Source organism: Leguminivora glycinivorella, chromosome 24 (genome assembly GCF_023078275.1).
Source record: "Leguminivora glycinivorella isolate SPB_JAAS2020 chromosome 24, LegGlyc_1.1, whole genome shotgun sequence".
NCBI lineage: Eukaryota > Metazoa > Arthropoda > Insecta > Lepidoptera > Tortricidae > Leguminivora > Leguminivora glycinivorella.
In genome coordinates, this window is record NC_062994.1 from 11,907,232 (window position 1) to 11,930,475 (window position 23,244).

The following is a 23,244-nucleotide window of genomic DNA, read 5'->3' on the forward strand; positions in this document are numbered from 1 at the left end:
TACCTAAATATAATTTAAAAAATGAGATTTAAGTATTTAGTCGTGTTTATTTTAACTGTGTGGACATGTTTAAATGAGATTTATATTATTAGAAGCTTATGGGAGTCTTAGTTTGTCGAAAAAGAGGTAATCATTGTGAGAAAAAAATAGTGATAATGTTTAGTTAGCAGTTTTGTTTTAAAAAAGCAGGTATTTACAGTAAAAGTATGAGACTTAAATTAAATTGATGTTCTGGATAACGGCATGACGTTCGGAAGTGATTGTCAATGTGGCACTTACGACCTTTCATTAAGGGTTCTAAAGAAAACTAAAAAATGGCTCAGCTGATGACGTTTAAAGTACTAGTTTTGTGTTTTGTATTATATGGGCAATAATTTGACGGTTTCTGGATATTTTTCCAACAACGAATTCGAAAGTTATAAAGGTATAAACATTATTTCGGCCTTAATTATCGTTTTATTCCAAAACTGTTCATGTTATTAAAAAACTTTTTTAGAAACATTCAATTAATTTTTAAAGACCTATCAGATGATGCACTGGTAATTTCTGAATTTTATTTTTGTGAAAAATAGTTACATGTATGGAGAGCACGTCTTTAAAATAAAATTGATATAAATTTGATTACTTAACTTAGTAGCCGATAATAAAATACACCAATATTTCTAATTTGTATTTCCATTTCAGCACGCTAAATAGTTTATACCCACCAATTTGAGTAAAAACGAGTAAATACGGGTATTTTGAGTAAATACTGAGTATTTACTCGATATTTACTCTTGAGTATTTACTCACTACCCATCTCTATGCACAGTCATTATTTGTGTACAGTATAGTTTCTTCCTATTCGCAATTCTACGCAATCTGAATTCGACCCAATAGTATTTCACCTCATTCGATTTTATGCACAGTCATTACTTGTGTACAACCTCGTTATGCACAATCTCAGCTTCCTCAATCCCCGCAAACACGCACACGCAGAAACGCAGAAAGTGCCTTCCGCGGCGCACTAGCGTAGGCAAAGCTCCATATAGCATTCATGAAATAAAACTATGGAAACGGATTAAATCGCGTATAATGAATTTAAAATACATCCCGACGTTGGATAAAGTCAATCATGCTATAAAGTTTGACAAGCCTCTGGTTCTCGCTAAGGAGAAGCGATATATACCCAGAATGTTGCGAGAGGCCATTGAGATCAAGAAATATCCAAACTTTAATAGAGAGGATGGCTTTACTTTACCACCGGCTTGGGATCCAGTAGTACATCTGATAATGGAACAAGCACGACGAAGGCTGTGAGGCATTTGTGTTGTATGGTGTTGGACATTTGCAGTTTGTTTCTTTGTCAATTTTGTGTAGATTAATTGGTTAATTATTTTTTAACAGAGTAATGGTAAAATTTTTTGAATATTGTATAACTGGCTTTATTAATAGTGTGTGAACCTGCCTTAGAAATCTATACTATTTGTGGTCATGGTTCGTTAATATTTCTTGTAAGTGGGTAGCTTTTGCACATTTTAATTTTTCCTGTCACCCGTTGACCACGAACGCTGTAAAGAGTTCGAAACGTCGGGATGTATTTTAAATTCATTATACGCGATTTAATCCGTTTCCATAGTTTTATTTCATGAGTAACTATCGCGGTAACCGAAGACAATATTCCATATAGCATTATTAATATTAACACATTCAACACCAAGAACGCAAGAACCTACCTGGTAGGCACTCGTGAAGTTTCCTCAGATGCCGGGTCCTCGCTATACAAGCGGGCGGTTAAAAAGTGCGATCGGTTTCAGACGTAGTGCGCCATTTTTTGTCTGGCAGTTAATGTGTTAACTACTAGGCGGTACACACTCAGCAAAAATAATATTTAGGTGTCATGCTACAGATGGCGTTGTTACAAGCACTGTATTCAATTTTGACACCCAATTTTAAAATAAAATAAATCTAACCAGTCACCATATCAATATCTTGTAAACAAGATGTTAAAATCAAACTTTTGCTGGCTAGAGGTATAGGCCAATGTTTACTAAATAATTACAGATGTAGTGTGAAAAGATTTTCCGTCGTATTTTTCGGGAAACGTTCGTATTTGTCATGCTATAATAGTTCACATTGTGACATTTGATGAAGTAGAACTGCTGATAATAGATCAGAATAAAACTTCTCAGCGACGTATAGCTCATGTTAGGAGATTTCTGCTTTTCTACGTGTGCGTATTTGCGGGGATTGAGGAATCTGAGATTGTGCAGAACGAGATTGTACACAAGTAATGACTGTGCATAAAATCTAATAACTAATACTAAAAAATAAATACTATTGGGTCGAATTCAGATTGCGTATAATTGCGAATAGGAAGAAACTATACTGTACACAAATAATGACTGTGCACAATATCGCATGAGGCGAAATACCTATTGTGTGGAACTCGAATTGCGTAGAATTGCGAATAGGAAGAAACTATACTGTATACAAATAATGACTGTGCACAATAACCAATGAGGCGAAATACCTATTGCGTTGAATTCGGATTGCGTAGAATTGCGATTAGGAAGAAACTATTCTGTACACAAATAACGGCTGTGCACAGTAGCGAATGAGGTGAAAAACCTATTGTGTGGAACTTAGATTGTGCAGAATTGCGAACAGGAAGAATCGCTACTGTACACAAATAATGACTGCACACAATGGCGTATGAGGTCAAAAACTATTGTGTGTAATTCAGAATGTGCAGAATTGCCAACAGGAAGAATCACCACTGTTCACAAGTAATGACTGTGCATAATAGCGAATGAGGTGAAATACTAATTGCGTAGAATCCAGATTGTCCAGAATTGCGAATAGGAAGAAGTGACATTGGCAAGAACGTCGCATAATCCTTTTAATTGTGTTTTGTATTTATCCACTCTCCAGTCAGTCAATTATACTTAGGCACGCCACACACAGTCTTAAAATTCATAATCTTAAAAAAAGACGTGTGCAATCTGTCAGATCAATCTGAAAACTCATAATCTTAAAAAAATAAGAGTGTGTGTGGACAGTGGAGAAATTGGCACGCCACAGAAAGTCTTAAAAATTCATAATCTTAGAAAAGATTTGTATGCAAACTGACACTGACAGATCTGTCAGTGTCAGTTTGAACTGTCAGTTTGCATACAAATCTTTTCTAAGATTATGAATTTTTAAGACTGTCTGTGGCGTGCCATAGTATGGAACCCCGTGCACTCGATCTGATTTTTATAAGATTATGATTTTTTCAGATTATGAATTTTAAGACTTTACATTTAATTTTCATACATTTTTCTACCGTTTTATACTTTTGTCCAAAAGTTACATTAGTAAGATATTTATATGATATACATATATGCGTAGCATTTCTAAGATGCATTTTTATTTTAAGGAATACTCATTTTTTTTTAATAAAACATTAAATTCTTCTTAATTTGTTTTATTGTTAGCATATTTTTTATAAATCTTCAAAAGGTGACCCGCATCTCACGTTGTAGAAATGATCACAGACCTAAAAAAAAAAGACGTTATTAACCTGAGCGAGAGCGTAGGTCTACAGTTTAACTCAATGTATTTTTTGTATGTTCTCCTCTAATAAGTCGCAGCTTTCAGCTGATTCTAGTGAAATTTTGTGATAAAACAGTCGTATGCCGGATGACTTGTGGGCTAAAACAACAACCAATTGGGTCCCGCCAAATCGAACCCGGGGTCGCGGCAAAGCTCGACGGCGTTGGCGAGATGACCTTGACGCTTTTGATGAGAACTGGTGGTAAACGGGTCAGGACCGGGATTCGTGGAAAGGGAAGAGGGAGGCCTTTGCCCAGCAGTGGGACACTCTAGGCTCATATAAATAATAAATAAGTAAATGTGTGACCAAATCTTTGCAAATTTGAAAAATGTAAGGCTCAGCGGTCTCTTCATAAATTGTGCCTAGGTATACCTTGACGTTAGCGGAATCATAAACGCCATAATACTGAAAAGGGAGGAGCAAAAATATAGCTCCCATAAAAAAAATGATTTCCGATTCATTATTAACCCCCGACGCAAAAACGACGGGGTGTTATAAGTTTGACGTGTCTGTCTGTCTGTCTGTTTGTCTGTTTGTCTGTCTGTCTGTCTGTATGTGTGTCTGTCTGTCTGTCTGTCTGTCTGTATGTGTGTCTGTCTGTGGCATCGTAGCTCCTGAACGGATGAACCGATTTAGATTTAGTTTTTTTTGTCTGAAAGCTGAGTTAGTCGGGAGTGCTCTTAGCCGTGTTTCATGAAAATCGGTCCACTATGTCGCGGTCGGGGGTTTTTTCAAAATTTTAATTTTGTGGTTATATTCTACTTGCCTTGTTAGTGTGCGTCAAAACGTAGAAGCTCAATTTTACCCACTTCCCGGTTTCCGATTGAGCTGAAATTTTGTTACTACCAAAATTTGTTTGACTTATAATAATTATTAAACAAATAGACTACCTGGAATTGTTCGTTGAACAGAGTCCCATTGGCACAAAGGTCTGTCGCCACTAGACGCTGGTGCCAGCAGAAGTGATACGCCTGGGAACAGTGGAAAAACACAATTATGTATAACTAGCTTTTGCCCGCGGCTTCGCTCGCGTTAGAAAGAGACAAAAAGTAGCCTATGTCACTCTCCATCCTTTCAACTATCTCCACCTAAAAAAATCACGTCAATTCGTCGCTCCGTTTTGCCGTGAAAGACGGACAAACAAACACTTTCCCATTTATAATATTAGTATGGATTTGTACACATAAAAACTGATTAATCGGGGATCTTTGGACATACCTCCCAGAAAACATGAGGAATAAAATATCATAAGACTTTTTTAACAAGAGAGCGAAGTTGTTGTTTGACCCAAGTTAACCAGTCGTATCAGTATTGAACCACGAGCTTAGCGAATGACTCGAAAAGTGTCAAGGGTCTTACCACCGAATGAAACTTAAAATTTTCGCGGGCAAAAGGGCCCGTCTGGTATCTTCCCCGCTAGGAAATCATGATAGCTGAGATGATAGCCTTACCTGATCATTGTGCCGCTGGGGCCTTAGCTGTTAAGGTTCAATTGTAAACTGGGAATAAATAAATAAATCCTGTGTCTAAATTTGCGTAATAGCCCCTCGCTCGGCCATGACAGCTAAAGACAGTATGAACAGCTTGGCGGGCTAAAGTAGGGGGAAGAGAGGGGTGAGCATTTTTTTTGCCAATAAAAAAAATTTGATTGTTTTAGGGAACTTTAGTTCAATTGTACTCAGAATCACGAGTACTTTCAATCTCAGTGGGATACAAAAAGTGTCCCAGAATTTCCATACATTTTTGTTACTTTCCTCTTTTGTTACCCCATACAACATGTACGGAAAATGGTAACAAAATAAGAGAAAATCGTATGGGACAATTTTTTTAACTACTAGGATTCAAAAAGCTAGTAATCCTGAGTAGAAATAGCATTTTTATTCCAAAAATATCACACTTCATAAAAGTGGCAAAAAAAAGAAATGCTTTGGTAAATTATCTTGGTAGATACAGGACATCCAGCGTCTAAATCTCCGTAATAGCCCCTCGCTCGGCCATGACAGCTAAAGACAGTGTGGACAGCTTCGCGGGCTAAAGGGAGGTGAAGCTGGGGAGAGTGAGGTAAGTTATCTTGGTAGATACCTGACATCCAGTGTCTAAATCTGCGTAATAGCCCCTCGCTCGGCCATGACAGCTAAAGACAGTGTGGACAGCTTCGCGGGCTAAAGGGAGGTGAAGCTGGGGAGAGTGAGGTAAGTTATCTTGGTAGATACCTGACATCCAGTGTCTAAATCTGCGTAATAGCCCCTCGCTCGGCCATGACAGCTAAAGACAGTGTGGACAGCTTCGCGGGCTAAAGTGGGGTGGAGAGGGGGAGAGTGGGGTAAGTTATCATGGCAGCTTTACCTGACAACCAGTGTCTAAATCTGCGTAATAGCCTCTTGCTCGGCCATAACAGCTAAAGACAGTGTGGACAGCTTCCCGGGCTAACGTGGGGTGGAGAGGGGGGGAGTGGGGTAAATGGAGATCGTGGTAGTAGGCGAAGTCGATTGGCACCTGGCAGTTGGTCAGGGTCGCTGTAAAGTTAGAAAAATTGTAGTTTTGTTATTATGTATGTAAGGTACAGCGGGGCAAATTTGACTGGGGGCCAATGTAACTATTCCATTTTTTTCCATGTTTTATTATTAAATAGAGTGTCCACCGGTTATATATGGTAGGCGTGTTCAGTGGATACATGTAGAACTCAACATCATAGTGTAATAATAGAAAAAATGGATTAGTTACAATTGCCCAAGTCGAGATTTGCCCCGCTGTCCCTTATTTTATTGTACATATGGCAGATTACAAAACACGTTTCATTGAAAAAAATATACACACTCAAAGCGGATTTATCCCTGTAAGTGATGATACCTTACCTTTCAGTAAATCTTTAAAATATAAAACACAAGGTAGACAACGCATAATATACATATTTAATATACAGGGTGTCCGGTAAATAACGAATAAACTTTTAACCACCAATAATCGACTTCTAGGTTTAGTATATGTAACTCCTTTGGTTCCCGATATTTTAAATATCCTCATGCTTCTAGGCATAGACCTTTTACGCATAGAATACCACATATTTCTTTAGATAAAATTGTACAAAAAAGTAGTGTTTTTACTGAAGATGTGGTTAAATTCTACCTAGAAAAATATTAGTTTTACAAGTACCTAGTAAGAATACGTCTATAAAATAATAGTTGGTAAACTACTTAACTAAATAATACTGAAATATAATATTTTTATTAATTTTCATAATGACCTTAATTAATTACAACTGGTGATTTATGGAAGTCAAAAACAAACAAACAGAATTCGCAATTTTTCGTATATATTATTGAAAGTTCTTGATATCCATAAAACCTTTATTTTGCACTTGTTTCACACATATTTGGTACCAAATAAGTCACTTTTTATTCTGACTGATCAAATTCATATCCAAATTATTCTTATTCTTCAAAACATATCGAATAATTAAAATTCGAATGGTTTTTTTTTAATATTTTTCTTAACGCTTGTTTTTTTTAGGGAATAGCATTGAAATATAAATATATTATGATTATACAAAAACGTGCATACATATAAAAAATCTAATTAATTATAAAACAGAAAGTAATCAAAAAAATCTTACCCAAACAAAAAACAACAGCGATTTTCAACATCTTAGCCAATTAAACTTAAATTAAAATAAATAAATTAAATAATAAATAGGAGCGTCGTCGAGAGCGCGATTAACTATACTAAACTAAACTGTACTGAAGTGCGTGGAGCTTATCCGCATTAGAATGTTATAGATCCATAGATCATTGATATAGATCCGGGGACGGTGTTATGCGTTAAAAATAGATTTAACCAATGATATTATTAAAAAAATTAAAACTACTGTATACAGGCATTCCAGGTCCATGTTTTTTTTGCATACCTTTTAAAATAACATATTAATATTCAATAATATTTAACTCTTTCCTCTCATTTACTCAAAGGTTAACTGGAAGAAATCCCTCTATGGGATAAGTTCGCCTTTGTACTTCGCATCTCAATGTATGTTATTTTTAATGTGTTTTTGTACAATGAAGAGTTACTACTACTACTACTACTACTACTTGTATTTGAATAACGTTAAATAAGGTAAGGTACTTACGTAAGTTAACGTAGTTAAGTATAAACTTCATACATACATACATACATACATATAATCACGCCTGTATCCCATAAAGGGGTAGGCAGCAGAGCACATGAACTACTAAGTTTCAGTGCCACTCTTGGCAAAAAGGGGTTGAAAGAAATCGAAAACTAAAACTAACTTCATAAACTTCATATTTATAAAAATACTATAACAATGGAAAAAATGTACGAAAGATTTTCATCAAACATGGCTAAGAACATTCCCGACTAATTCAGCTTCCAAACAAAAAAAAAACGTTATCTAAATCGATTCATCCAACGGAAAGCTACGATGCCACAGACAGACAGACACGTCAAATTTATAAGAAGAAAGAAATAAAGAAAATAATTTTATTCTGGACGTTAACAATATTCCTTACAAACGTCTATGATACACATTAATAGGTAGGTATTATATTAACGTCACTGAAAAGGTCTCCCCTCAGCATTTTGTCAAGTTACCTACCAGGTAACTTGACGCTGTCGTTTTTCTATCGGGGGTTTTAAAAATACAAAGTTAATGTAAAAAATTATTTAAATGTATCAAATGAGTAAAACTGTAAGTATACAAATATACACATACTTAAAAAATTCGCTCGCTCGCTCTCAGCCTTGCCTGTTAACAATTAATACATACATACAATCATACATACAATCACGCCTGTGTCCCATGAAGGGGTAGGCAGAGCACATGAAACTACTTAGGTTTCAGTGCCACTCTTGGCAAATAAGGGGTTGAAAGAAAACGAAACTGTGACATTGCAGTGACAGGTTGCCAGCCTCTCGCCTACGCCACAATTTAACCCATATCCCACAGTCGCCTTTTACGACACCCACGGGAAGAAAGGGGGTGGTGAAATTCTTAACCCGTCACCACACGGGCTATTGTATTGTATTGTATGCTGGTTACATATAGCATAACGCCATCCACTAGTCCACATATCGATTTCACGGGCGCGAGGCCGCTTGCTGCCCTTGCGCATGCCATCGCTGCACTGACCATAATAATATTAATAATTGGCCGTATGTTTGTATTGACTTATTTTTTAACTATTTCCCGCAAAAACACGTGTTTTTGAAGTACTTCGGGATTCCAAAATACCAGATTTTTTCATAAGATATAGATTCAATAGTTTAATATAAGTATGTAGTTCAATGTCTAAAAAACCAGCCAAGAGTGTGTCGGGCCACGCTCAGTGTAGGGTTCCGTAGTTTTCCGTATTTTTCTCAAAAACTACTGAACTTATTAAGTTCAAAATAATTTTCCTAGAAAGTCTTTATGGAGTTCTACTTTTGTGATTTTTTTCATATTTTTTAAACATATGGTTCAAAAGTTAGAGGGGGGGGGCGCACTTTTTTTTCCTTTAGGACCGATTATTTCCGAAAATATTAATATGATCAAAAAACGATCTTAGTAAACCCTTATTTATTTTTAAATACCTATCCAACAATATATCACATGTTGGGGTTGGAACGAAAAAAAATATCAGCCCCCACTTTACATGCAGGGGGGATACCCTAATAAAACATTTTTTTCCATTTTTTATTTTTGCACTTTGTTGGCGTGGTTAATATACATATTGGTACCAAATTTCAGCTTTTTAGTGCTAACGGTTACTGAGATTATCCGCGGACGGACGGACGGACGGACGGACAGACAGACATGGCGAAATAAGGGTTCCTAGTTGACTACGGAACCCTAAAAAACGATAAAATTGTCAAGTGAATCAAAATTGCCCTCACATAAAATGTCAAATATTAATATTAGCGCCATCTAGCTGAGCGTTCCCAAAGGTGTAACGCCATCTAGGCCACCGTACCTTTTTCTGTGTGGTACTGAGGTACGTTTTTTTCTCAGTTTTATCTGTCTATATGGAGTTATATATGTCTTTGATAGACTTTACGTTCATAATATTACTGCCAGGTATTTTTATTATTCTTTAGACGAATGTACCGACTTTTGAGTACATGCTGAACTTTACAATCTAAATTATAAAAGAAGTCACGAATGCTAACCAGTCAATTACTTACTTCCTACATAAATTAAATGCACTAAAAATCTAAAAGCAAATCATTAAGGTGAAGGCCGTACGTTCTTATTTCAAAATTTGACAGTCCGCAAAGTAAAGCAAAATTTCAAATTCGGAATGTGACCTCGGCCAATCACAGTGGCCAGTGATGTTCAAAATTTTAAAAAGTATGAGAAATGCACTATGCTTATTTTACTTACGACTTTTTTCTTTACAATTGTAAAAATACTGGCGCCAACGCGTGCTATCTGACAGTTCAATCGATTTTTTTTACAAATAATATTTTTAATATTGAATGCACTTCTAATTTCGACCTTATTTTTAAAGAAAAGAAATCCTTTTCCAATACTTGCGTTAATTTTGATACGAGCTTTGGAAAGTAAAGTGTCATTTTAAAATTGATGCCGCAAGTTTACATTTGCGGTCGAAAATTGAGAAGTTGTAATGGAATTCAGTAGTTTTATTGTTTCGTAACTGCATTATCAATTTTGTTATAGTCTGACACGTGATAAGAGCATTAATTATGTATAGTTTCAACTTGTTGTCGCATTTACATAATACTATTGTAATGCTGTCATTTTGTATATGATACTTTTAATTAATGATTAGCTTTTACTAGGACTTAGAGTAGGCGTATGCTTTAGCGAATTGAAAAATAAATTTTCAGTACAGATGGTGTTTTTTTTACGCACTAGTGCGAGAAGTGGTTCATTATACGCCAGGTCGAAACTTCGGAGTGCCATCTGTACTGAAAGACGTCGTACGATACACGTGCGAAAAGGAAATTCGTAACTCGTGTCGATTCCCTCCCTTCCGTCGTGTTTTAATTTATCGCCACTCGTTTCGAACTTCCTTTTTTACGCACTTGTATCGTAATGTACTATTATAGACGGTCAACAAAATATTGGCACTAAAAATTTAAATTGTCTATGGAAATTAGAACTTCGCCCCTACATTTTCGATATTTTGATATTTTCAAGTGTTATGTCTCGGCGATGATTCCACCAACGTCAATGCTTAGAAAGGCTAAACTGTGTAATTGAATTGTCGCCTGCGGTATTTCCGGACCGATACGACCTTCAAGAAAAGAGTGTACACCCATCTCAAAGGCCAGCAGCGCACCTCCAACACTTCTGGTGTTTCGGGTGTCCATGGGCGGCAGTGATCACTTACCATCAGACCTGTCTGCTCGTTTGTCTCCTATCCCATAAAAAAAAGTCACGCGCTTTATGAAGACAATTGGCCGCTGAGCCCTAAATTTCTCTACCGCCGTTTTTAGTGCCAAGATTTTGTTTACCGTCTATAAATAATTAAATAGTTATTATATTTATCGCTAATTTGTGGCTTTATGAACTTGGCTAATACACTACCTCGTATCTAATTCACTTATATTTGATTGAGCGACAGCGCCGCCCTAAAATGGTACAGTGAACTGGTTTTCAATGTCTCCACTAGTCGCGATCACGACCTCCGGCTGGGGTCAAAACAATTGGAATTTATCAATGGCATGCCACCTGTCTTTGCTTGAGTCTACTGAATATTTAGAACTAACGATCCGACCTGGCTTCGCATGGGGAGTAAAGCATAAATATGGATATTTCGTAAATATAGACGTTTAAGCAAATCTTGTCACTATACTCTCTCAAACAAGTCTGTCAGTAAATAAGAACAAAGAAAACTATATGCATCCTTTTCTTTAGGGTGCTAGAGAAAAGGATACCTATAGTTTTCTTTGTTCTTATTTACTGACAGACTTGTTTGATAGAGTTTAAAAAAGGAGCACAATTTAAATTTTCTATGGGATTATAAACTTTTGCCCCCTACATTTTTCATATTTGCCGTTTTTTTTATTCTATGTCGATTTCAAAAGATCCCTCGATTTCATATTAATGAAGATTGAAATATACAGACTTTGGAAAAAAACAGACGGCATGTTACGGTAATTTTTAACAAACTAATAGTTTCATGCAAATCGATCTCGTGCATAGCCATACATCGAGAAACACTTCAATAAATTTTCATATGAAAACTACAACTTACTTTTTGATTTTTTTTTGTAAGCCCATCGTTTCCTTTCATATCTAGTATCAATAGTTTTAGTAGTTAAAAATCAACTGGAATTGTTTGGCACCATAAAAAATGTTTGTTCAAAATTACCTTTTTCACGCTAGCGTGACCCTATGTTAATTTCTAAAAATAAGATATATTTCATTTTTTCGGTGTACCTAAATTAGGGCATTTTAGACCCCCTCAAGCGACTTTCGTCATTAGAAAAAGGCGGCAAATCAAAAAAAATAGACATGAATGTTTATCGTCCCATAGAAAATTTGAATTCCGCGCCGCGTTTTCATCGAGTGACGAACTTATCTGACCAGCTCTATTCATTTATTAGTATTTTATTTTCACAGTAATAATAATAAATAGAGTGTACACAGTTATTCAGACAAAGGCGCAACATTCAAGCTTCGCGTACATTTTTTAAATTTTTATAATGGCAGAAATGACTCGACAAACGAATTTCTCATTATCAATTGTGTCTCTTAACTTCAAACTTAGGTAAATCCATTCTGCTATAAGGTTTATTATCTTTCAGATCATAATATATTTCTTTATATAATAAAGTCATTAATATCTTCCAATGTAAATGCACCATTAAACAATTTGTAAAAAAAAGCAACTGTCATTGTCTCTGGTACATTTCAATTATCGAATCTGTAGGCGGCGTGGTGTCAATGTCAATTCAAAAACTTTTGCATACTTGCACTTTTGTTTTCTCGCGATTTTATCCTTTAGTTTTCATTGTTTTCCAAGTAATTTCTCTTATATTTCTGTAAGATATAATATCAATCGTAATTTCAAAGTGAAATGTATGAAAATGTGCGAATCCGACAAAAGACCTGGCACTTTTCCGAGCGAACAGTGGTGGCAGCATGGTATTGAAGGATGGATGAAGGCACATGTGAAAGAGGAGCCATGCGATCAAGTTTCCGATCATGGTAAGTTTCACTGCATAACTTTACACAGTCTCCCAATAGTGAGATCTAAACTTAGCGTATTAATTGAGCGCGGAAGCCGTAAGGTACACACCGCAAGACCGCAACCGAATTGTTGAATAAGTTGTTAAACACGCGGGTAGTCCAACGACGCGTGATTTTAAATCGAGCGTGAAAGATTATGATAAATGAACATACAAAGACATAAGTACAAGTATTTATTTTTAAAATGCTCTTTGTCATTTTTTGCATTTACTCGTGTCCCTCTTCAGCTGTAAACTCGACCTTCGCGACAAACAGCCTGCATTCAGTCAGTGCCGGCCATATAGATTTTTCATTTCGAATGTGTTTAAACTCAAAATGTCTATTGAATGATAAAATAACTATGCATTGTTACAAAATGTCTTAAAAGAATTACTGAACTTTCATAAATTAAATACTATTTTTATTTTATTACATCCACATACCCATCACATTCACCCAATTCCTTTTTTTTACCCCTGATGCAAAAACGACGGAGTGTTATAAGCTTGACGTGTCTGTCTGTCTGTATGTTTGTCTGTCTTTCTGTCTGAGTGTGTGTCTGTTTGTGGCATCATAGCTCCCGAACGGATGAACCGATTTAGATTTAGTTTTTTTTTTGTCTGAATGCTGAGTTAGTCGGGAGTGTTCTTAGCCATGTTTCATGAAAATTGGTTTACTATGTTACCATCGGGTGTTTTTTCAAAATTTTGTGGTTAGGTTTTTATGTATGTGTTATATGTCCAGTCACAGACTTTAATTGTTGATGCACTTCTACTTACTGGTGTGACCATTCATATTAATTTAGAGATGGCGCTGATATATGTTTAATACTTGTTAATCTTATGAATGATAAGATTTTTTTAAATTATGTTCTTTATACCACAGTCTTAAGTCAAATCTCATAAAACAAAACTACACAAGTAATACCTGTTATATATGTATTATGTACAAAAAAAAATATTTTATTTATTTACAGTTAAATACATCTACCATTACAATCACCTAATATGATAGTGTAGCAACTCTTAACGGTCTAAACCTTGTTTTTTTTTTTACTACGTCGGTGGCAAACAAGCATACGGCCCGCCTGATGTAAAGCGGTCACAGTAACCTATGGACGCCTGCAACTCAAACAGTGTCACATGCGCGTTGCCGCCCCATTAGAAACTTGTACATTCCCTTTGCTGTGTTAAGTACACAGCAAAAAGGACATACGAGTAAATATAAGGGTATTTTATTAAACAATATAATATATGGCTGAATCAACTTTTTCTTGTCAGTTTTTTCCATGGTTACGGTCTCCTGAGTCACGCTGGTTTTATACAAATATGTATATGCTACTTAAACTATGCAAACATGATTTTTAAATTAAAGGAAAAATGGAAAAATTCACACCTCCGGCAGGACTCGAACCTGTGACCTTTGGCCTTGCCGGGGCCAAAGGTCGTAGGTTCGAGTCCTGCCGGAGGTGTGTATTTTTCCATTTTCCTTTAATTTAAAAATATGTAATATCGCTCGCAGACGTTTCTGCATGATAAAAAAAACAAATTTATGCAAACATGCATTTTTCTGGTGTTAACAAGCCCTTTCCTTAATTTGCCACCTACAAACATGGACTACATGCATGCTTGCATAATTTCAGTAGCATAATTTTGAATAAAACGAGCGTGACTCAGGGGACCGTAACCATGGCAATAACAGACAAGAAAAAGTGGATTCACTCATATGTAGTCCTCCACATGAATTTTGATGACAATAATCAAGGTTTTTTCCTCTTATGAGCTCTCATACCTACTAGGAAGGTAAAATAAAACCTATACTAGCGCCATCTACCAAAATATTTCCCCAATTTAATTATCCTATACCTTCACAGCACTTAATAAAGGAGAAGCTGAAGTCACAAATGAGGAAAACCAAGTAAAGACAGAGCTGTTGAACAATGAGTGCAAGAGCAGTGCCGTGGATGTGCTCGCCGAACTATACAAGGATCATACTGTTAAGGGCGAGGTGGTATTGGGCCCGGAGCATCCTCATCGGCCTGATGTAATGCTGGTGGTGCATGGTAAGTTTAATTTATTTATTTAAACTTTATTTGTGTCACTTAACTTCAAAACTGGGTAAATCCATTCTACTATAAGGTTGATTATCTTTCAGATCATATTATATTTTTTATATATTCAACCTTTAAGCAGAATGGATTTACCCAGGTTTGAAATTAAGTGACACATTTCACAGTAAAAAATGTACAAAAGGCGAACTTAACTACCGGTTTGGCTCAGTCGGTAGTGACCCTGCCTGCTAAGCCGCGGTCCTGGGTTCGAATCCCGGTAAGGGCATTTATTTGTGTGATGAGCACAGATATTTGTACCTGAGTCATGGATGTTTTCTATGTATATAAGTATGTATTTATATATTTAAGTATGTATATCGTCGCTTAGCACCCATAGTACAAGCTTTGCTTAGTTTGGGCACATCTCGGACACTGGCGATCAAATATATGAAAGAGGCGCGTTCCTAGCACACATTCTAAACTCGTATAGGTGAACGCGTACCATGCTTGTATGAGTGAGATATGACAGGTCGAAAATTCGCGTTTTTGACAGGCGGTAACTGTCAGGTAACCGACAGGGGGTGGGCGGCACTTTCAGCGGGGAGCGGGAGTGGCCATACTGTACGATAGTACTCTTTATTATACTGTGGTTTGGGGCTAAGTTGATCTGTGTAAGGTGTCCCCAATATTTATTTATTTAATACCAAAAGGCATTCTCTACCAGCTAACCTTAAGTTTATGTAGTACTAGCTTTTGCCCGCGGCTTCGCTCGCGTTAGAAAGAGACAAAAAGTAGCCTATGTCACTCTCCATCCCTTCAACTATCTCCACTTACAAAATCATGTCAATTCATCTCTGCGTTTTGCCGTGAAAAACGGACAAACAAACAGACATACACACTTTCCCATTTATAATATTAGTATGGACTAGGTTTTGACCGCGGCTTCGCTCGCGTTTAATTCAAAAATTGCGGTATGCTCCTAAGTAACTTCCACCCCCCATATAAGGGGAGTGGGGGGATTAGAAAGAGACAAAAAGCAGCCTATGTCACTCTCCATCCCTTCAACTATCTCCACTTAAAAAACCACGTCAATTCGTCGCTCCGTTTTGCCGTGAAAGACGGACAAACAAACAAACAAACACACACACTTTCCCATTTATAATATTAGTATGGATTATGGAATATACTAGTTATTAATTGAAGAATACTTTAAAATATATTTTTTTTATTTAATTATAAATTTTTATTCAGCCTTAAGAAAAAGTTCAATAAAAAAATCCAATAAAAAATCTATAATGGCACTGAAACTTAGTAGTTCATGTGCTCTGCCTACCCCTTTATGGGATACAGGCGTGATTATATGTATGTATGTAATATCTAGAATCAGACCAAGCTAAGTTGACAGTGATTTGATAGCACTGACTCAGTAGGTGTTATTTTAAATATTATTCAACTAGCTTTTGCCCGTGGCTTCGCTCGCGTTAGAAAGAGACAAAAAGTAGCCTATGTCACTCTCCATCTCTTCAACTATCTCCACTTAAAAAATCAAGTCAATTCGTCGCTCCGTTTTGCCGTGAAAGACGGACAAACAAACAGACACACACACTTTCCCATTTATAATATTAGTATGGATACAGAACTAAAAATTAAAAGAAAAACAAAACTTAAAACTAAACAAACAGATAAAACTAAACAAATATATGTTATGATTTATGATTATCAGGTCGAGTGTCACCTGAAGCAGACTGCTGTCCAAATTCTTCTCCCCTGGATTTTCCCCACCCAGAATATGCACTCCCGGACTGCTACGTACGACTAGAACGCCTTCGAAACCACGAGGCGCTCTCCACCAACCATGGATCCGCGCAGAACACAAATACTGGCATTGATGAGGAAATATATGTAAAAGAATACGAAGGGAAGGACCTTACATGTGAGAAATGTGGTAAAAGTTTTACCCAAAAGTCTAATTTGAAGAGACATGTCAAAATACATATTCAAAAGTCAAATATGAAGAAGGCAAAGCATTGTGCAGAGAAAGGTGAGTTTATCAAGTCCCAAATTCCAAATCATTTATTTGTCAAACATAGGTACAACAGTAGGTCTTAACCCTTAAATGCATGGTGATGTATATATGCATCAGCAGCGGCTGGTCCATACAAGCCGATTCCCACCGGCTTGCCTAAAACTAATTACTAGTTTACTACTTAGTAAAGTACCTAATTAGACTTATATTGACCGGGATATAGACCGTGATTACCTTTTTGATTTTTGTCGAGCTCCCGATATTGCGACGCAGTTGCATGCATCATGATCACGGAAAAACTGACGAAGGCGGGTGGATGTTAAAGTTGTCAATATAAGTCTAATGAAAATAACCGTGAATCATTCAAAACTCTTAAAGTACCGTTAAGGTACTCGTAAAGTAATGTTAAGGTAGGTTTCTTTTTGCTTAGTGTTGCCTAGCAGAAATTTTCACCAGCCGCCACTGATATGCATCATGTATTTGATGGCCCGTGGCTCGATATGTAGCTATCCAAAATCACATTTATTGCTTAATTATTATTAATTATTATTCTCAGTATTTATTTTCTTTCTTAGGCTAGGTATTTTTATAATATGATTATAAAAGTAAAATACAAAACCACATACAAAACAATACAAAATATATAAACACATTATAAAAAACCTAACCTAGGGTGCCGCCAGCAGCGGGGCAAGGGCCCAAGCTGCCGGTGGTTAGGGCCGTGTCCAAGATCACGGCCTTCTGCATCTGACCCTTGATCCAACCACCTAGCGAGAGTCTCTCGAGATGTTGATCGAGACTCTTCGCTATGAGACCGTTCGCTGAAACGACTATCGGGACAATAATCGTCGAATCAACATCCCACATGGCGGTTATCTCGTGAGCCAAGTCTAGGTACTTACTGGACTTGTCCTTCTCGGCTTTCACGAGCTCGGCTCGGCTTTAATTATTTATTATTATTTAAGGATAAAGATGAAATGGCGGAAAAGTGTGAAAAAACAGGACGATGGCGATTTTTAGTATGTGATTTAGGCTGATTTTTTCAGAGTTTGTAATTAGTTTATGTTTAAACATTTTATCATAAAGGTTTCACAAATGTAATAGTAATAATTTTTTTTAAATAAAACTTACCAATTACGATATATTTGTATAAATAAGATTTGGCCTATTTAACTCCTAACACTGATTTAGTATAAAAATCGATCTTAAATATTTTTTTTATTATTATTCCCAGAGTCAGAAAACCATTGTCTATCACATATATTAATATGTTAAAAGAAAAAAACATGTATTTAAGGGTTAAATGTATAGAAAAGTATCACTATGCTTCGCCACATGGCATACAAATACTATATGGCTACAGAGATCACGTAGCTTTATAAAATAAGTCTAAAATTATATAGTAAAAAATATGTATGGCAAGTTAAAAAGTTATAAAATTTCCCGAATCTGAGAGAAACTCATTCACAGAATAGTGCTCTAGTTACTAAGAATTTGTACAGTATATTTTTAAATTTATTTACATTATTAATACGTAAAATCTCTTTAGGTAACTTATTATACATTTTTGGCGCCATACCAATAAAGCTTTTCGCAAATAATGCTGTATTACATGGTCTAGATTTTAATTTATATTGTTGGCGATAACTATTGAAGTAGGAGAATTGGTCAGGGTTATACTTAACATACAATGCAACTTCATATATATATATATATATATATATATATATATATATAAATATATATATATATATATATATATATATATATATATATATATATATATATATATATATATATATATATATATATATATATATATCAGTGGCGGGGCGTGAAAATTTTCGTTGGTAAAGCCGGAGGGGTTTTGGCATCTGTTTTGAATGGACTTATACAGATACTAGAGAATTTTAGGGAACCCGTTGGGAATCGAGTTGTATCGACGCTCCGCCACTGATATATATATATATATAATATAGACAAGGAAGTATGAGAATATTTAACTGGATAAAATAAGGCTTACACGATTCTATGTATTGTATACCGCATACTGATCGTTAAAGCACTTTTTTTTAGCTCTGAACACTAATTCTCTATCCGTAACGTTACCCCAGAATATAAGTAAAAGTAAAGAGAATCTAATATACAGAGAGGAAAACGCTGGTCCCACCACAAGCTGATTGAGTGAGCTATCGGCTATAGAAACGAGCAAAAGATAGTTACTCCCGTGTAAATAAAAGAGACGCAATGATAGCGCGAGCCAGTAGTAATTCGTCGCCGAGCTAGACGAACTTATAAATCGCTCTCTCTTTTATGAGTCTCTTTTATGATTTATGTTTTTTGAGTCATGGATGTTTTCTATGTATTTAAGTATATATATCGTCGCTTAGTACCCATAGTAAAAGCTTTGCTTAGTTTGGGGCTAAGTTGATCTGTGTAAGGTGTCCCCAATATTTATTTATTTATTTTATTTTATTTACACGCAAGAGACTATCTTTTATTCGTGTAAATTACTCGCTTTTGGTTTAACCAGTGCCTTAGGCATGTGACGCTACGAATTGTCGTTTTAGATAAAATATAAAATGTCCGTTTCAGGTGTCAAAAAACAGAAAACAATTCTCACCTCAAACCAATCACATATCCTACGTCAGTGCTTCGTGAAAATTGAGCGCCTTTCACACCATACGCTGATCCGGTTCAAAAAACGGCCTAACGCGCTCAATCGATCAACAGTCTACAGTCACAGAGGGGAGAAACAATCTGACTTATCACTCAAAATGAAAACGCAGCTGACATCAAGAGAACTACATCTACAAGAGTGCTTCGTAAGTATCCAGCGCCTCCCACAACATATGCTAAAAATACGACCCACCATGTTCCTCAAACAATCAAATGCTGTTGGTCACACAAGGGAGAAACTATCTTGCAAAATTACTAAGCTAACGTCGAGCAAACTACATACGCTACGGCATTGCTTCGTGAAAACTCAGCGCCTTCCGCACCATGCCAAAAAAATGCGATCTGTCCTCAACCAATCACATGTCGAGAGTCACACAGGGGAGACTCCACCTAAATCCACAAGCAAAAAATTTAAGAAACTTAAAACTAACACGCATAAAAATAATGAGAAAAAACGTATGATTGACACAAAATATGTGTGTGACACTTGTCATCGCATATTTTCACGTAAAGAGGACTTGATTCAACATGTTAAGCTTCATCTTAGAAATAATTTGGAGTCAAACGTTAACAGTAGTATAATTGACGAGAAAACGCGCGACGTGGAGCAATTCGGAATGACTAATCAGTATGAACAAAAAAGCATGGAAGTTAATACTTCTAGTGTTTCTAAAACACAGCCCGCGTTCGTAAGTAGTTCTACTACAAAAGAAGTCGACAAAAAATCGTATTCATGTAAAATATGCAACGGACAGTTCGAAAAATTGTCACATTTTAAAATACATCGACGACTTCATTTAGGTCTCAATGTATTTACATGCGAAGTATGTGACAAGATGTTTGACAATTTGAACTGTTTTGAATCGCATAAACGAATTCATACTGGTGAGAAGCCTTACTCGTGCAATATATGTAAAAAGAGTTACGCCCAAGTGAGTCACTTGAACAGTCACAAACGCGTACACACTGGTGACAAACCGTTTGCTTGCGAAATTTGTAAGAAACGATTTGTGTACAGTAATGTCTTAACTATTCATATGCGAATTTGGCATACAGATATAAAACCATATACGTGCAATATATGTAATAAACAGTTTAAAACACAAAGTCAGTACAAAAGCCATGAACGTGTACACACGGGTGAACGACCATATTCTTGTGAAATTTGCGATAAGCGATATAAGTTGAAACAGGCTTTAAATGTACACGTGCTATTGCACACTGGCAGAAAGCCGTACTATTGTGATGTTTGTGATAAGTACTTTGCACTTCAAAAATATTATAGAGACCATAAATGCCGCGCTAAAAAGCCATATTCGTGTGAAGTGTGTTTAAAGAAGTTTAAAAGTCCCTCTTCGTTGAGTAACCACCAAATTATGCATACGCGTAATAAACCTTATTCTTGTGAGCTATGCGATGAGCGTTTTTTGTATAAGAGCCAATACAATAGGCATTACTTAAATCTTCACACTGATGGGACGTACTATTCGTGCAAAGTATGCTATAAGATGTTTGAACAAAGCAAATTTGAGGAACACAAGCTAATTCATACTGGCAAAAAATGTTACTCGTGTGAATTGTGTGATCAGAAATTTTCACGCAGAAAAGATTTGAGTCTTCATAAACAAACCCACACTGATACTGAGTTCACCTGTGACATATGCAAAAGAGAATTGCCCAATAAGTCGAAATTGACTAAGCACATAAGAGCACACATGGGTGACAAGCCATTCGTGTGCGAAATATGTAAAAAACGATATTCACACTTGAACCAATTGAACAAGCATAAGAGTAAGCACATGAAACACAAAACTTACACCTGCAAAATTTGTAAAGAAGAGTTTACACGATTATACCGTTATCAAATACATAGACGAAATCATTTGGGTGAATTTGTTTATTCTTGTGAAGTGTGCGAAGAAAAGTTTGTAAGTAAAAGTCATTTTGAAACTCATAAAAGGAGACACACTGGTGAAAGGCCTTTTTCATGCGATATATGCGATAAGAAATTTGCGGAAAACAGTTATTTAACCGTGCACATGCGAATTCACACCGGGGAAAAACCTTATAAGTGTGATATATGTGACAAACGATTTGCACAGTGTGGGGATTGGAATAAACATAAGCGTATACACAGTGGCATAAAGCCGTTCTCATGTGAGACCTGTAAGAAACGGTTTGCGGATTTGCGTAGTTTGCGTTGCCACACCTACATTCACACGGGTGAAAGGCCATACTCGTGTGAACAATGTAAAAGAAGTTACAGCCATAAGACCTCGTTACAAGCACATTTGCGGACCCATGACCCGTAGTCCTGTGAATTTGTTAACACTACCAAGAACCCGCCTGGTGGCTAGTGGCCACTCATAAACTTTTCTCAGATGCCGGGGAATCCGCTGTACCGGTTCTCGCCATACAAGAGGGCGGTTTCTGAAGACGTGCGCCATTTTTTGCCTGGTAGTGAATGTGTTAAATGCTCTTTACTTTTTTTTATATGAACCTCTTCCTCAGCACATTTCAGATGAATATAGTTTTAGTATTCTAATATATCTCTCTTTCTTATCATCAGAAAGTCTGTTTGCTAGTCGGCAAAGGCCTCCTACTTACTTATAGACGGTCAACCAAAGCTTGGCACAAAAAAAAATAATAAATAAATATTGGGGACACCTTACACAAACCAACTTAGCCCCAAACTAAGCAAAGCTTATACTATGGGTGCTAAGCGACGATATACATACTTAAATAGATAAATACATACTTATATACATAGAAAACATCGATGACTCAGGAACAAATATCGGTGCTCATCACATAAATAAATTCCATTACCGGGATTCGAACCCAGGACCGCGCCTTAGCAGGACTCACTACCGACTGAGCCAGACCGGTCAAAAGGCGGCCAATTTGAAAAATGTAAGGCCAAATGTTTTCATGAAATGCGTGCCTTGAGCCATAAGACTTAGAAATTGATTGTCAAAAAGGGACAAAGGTTAAGTTTTAATTCCAATAGAAAATTTGAATTTCGCGCCATTTTAGTACCAAGATTTGGTTGGCCGTCTATAATTAACAGGCCTCGGATTATTTTTCGCATGGTAAGATGAAAGAAAACTATGGAGTCGATATTAAAACTAAACTTTAATTCATATTCATACTCATACTCACTAATTTTCTTAGTCCCGTAATACTTTTGTCCCTTGTGCAGGTTGACAGATCGAAAATGTTAATCGAAAATTAATCTTACTGAATGTAATTAAAATTATTTATGTGCCTAAGCCTTTTGCTTGGTAAAGGGTTACATTTACCCTGTAACTATATCAAATTAGTTACTATTTTGTTTGGTTCAGACTACTTTGTTGCGGTAAACGTAATGCTAAGTACTAGTAACACATTTCTCATGATCGTATTTTAGATCTTTGTAAGGTTCTATCCAGTATAAAATTGCAGAAACTTGCGGATCAGACATAATTGTTTACGTAATTATTGCACGCACCGATTGCAATAAATAATTAAGTGACACATCGCGTCGTGAATGATTGACATGACATTGACATGCAAATGATTTTTGATAAATCAGCTAGTATTTAGCATTACGTTTACCGCAACAAAGTAGTCTGAACCAAACAAAATAGTAGGTAACTAATTTGATATAGTTACAGGGTAAATGTAACCCTTTACCAAGCAAAAGGCTTCCCAAATCACACCACATAAATAATTTTAAT

At 36.2% G+C, this 23,244-nt stretch overlaps 2 protein-coding genes across 3 annotated transcripts; one reads left to right on the top strand and one right to left on the bottom strand.

The window, feature by feature from the left end:
* Window positions 1–3,432: 3,432 nt before the first annotated feature.
* On the bottom strand, window positions 3,433–7,320 carry LOC125238822 (U-scoloptoxin(01)-Cw1a-like). 2 transcript variants are annotated; one of them, XM_048146269.1, is made up of 4 exons: window positions 7,190–7,320; window positions 5,924–6,098; window positions 4,468–4,548; window positions 3,433–3,520 (listed from the first exon to the last, which is right to left on the bottom strand). In XM_048146269.1, the coding sequence occupies exons 1-4, from the start codon at window positions 7,219–7,221 to the stop codon at window positions 3,467–3,469; spliced, it is 342 nt and encodes a 113-aa protein (XP_048002226.1). In that variant the 5' UTR covers window positions 7,222–7,320; the 3' UTR covers window positions 3,433–3,466. The 2 variants fall into 2 exon arrangements, with proteins under 2 accessions (XP_048002226.1, XP_048002227.1); XM_048146270.1 differs by having other exon boundaries at window positions 5,924–6,093; window positions 7,191–7,314.
* Window positions 7,321–12,512: 5,192 nt separating this feature from the next.
* Window positions 12,513–22,227, top strand: LOC125238536 (zinc finger protein 271-like). Its single transcript, XM_048145870.1, has 4 exons — window positions 12,513–12,749; window positions 14,644–14,832; window positions 16,544–16,861; window positions 19,442–22,227. The coding sequence occupies exons 1-4, from the start codon at window positions 12,623–12,625 to the stop codon at window positions 21,835–21,837; spliced, it is 3,030 nt and encodes a 1,009-aa protein (XP_048001827.1). The 5' UTR covers window positions 12,513–12,622; the 3' UTR covers window positions 21,838–22,227.
* The last annotated feature ends 1,017 nt before the right edge of the window (window positions 22,228–23,244 follow it).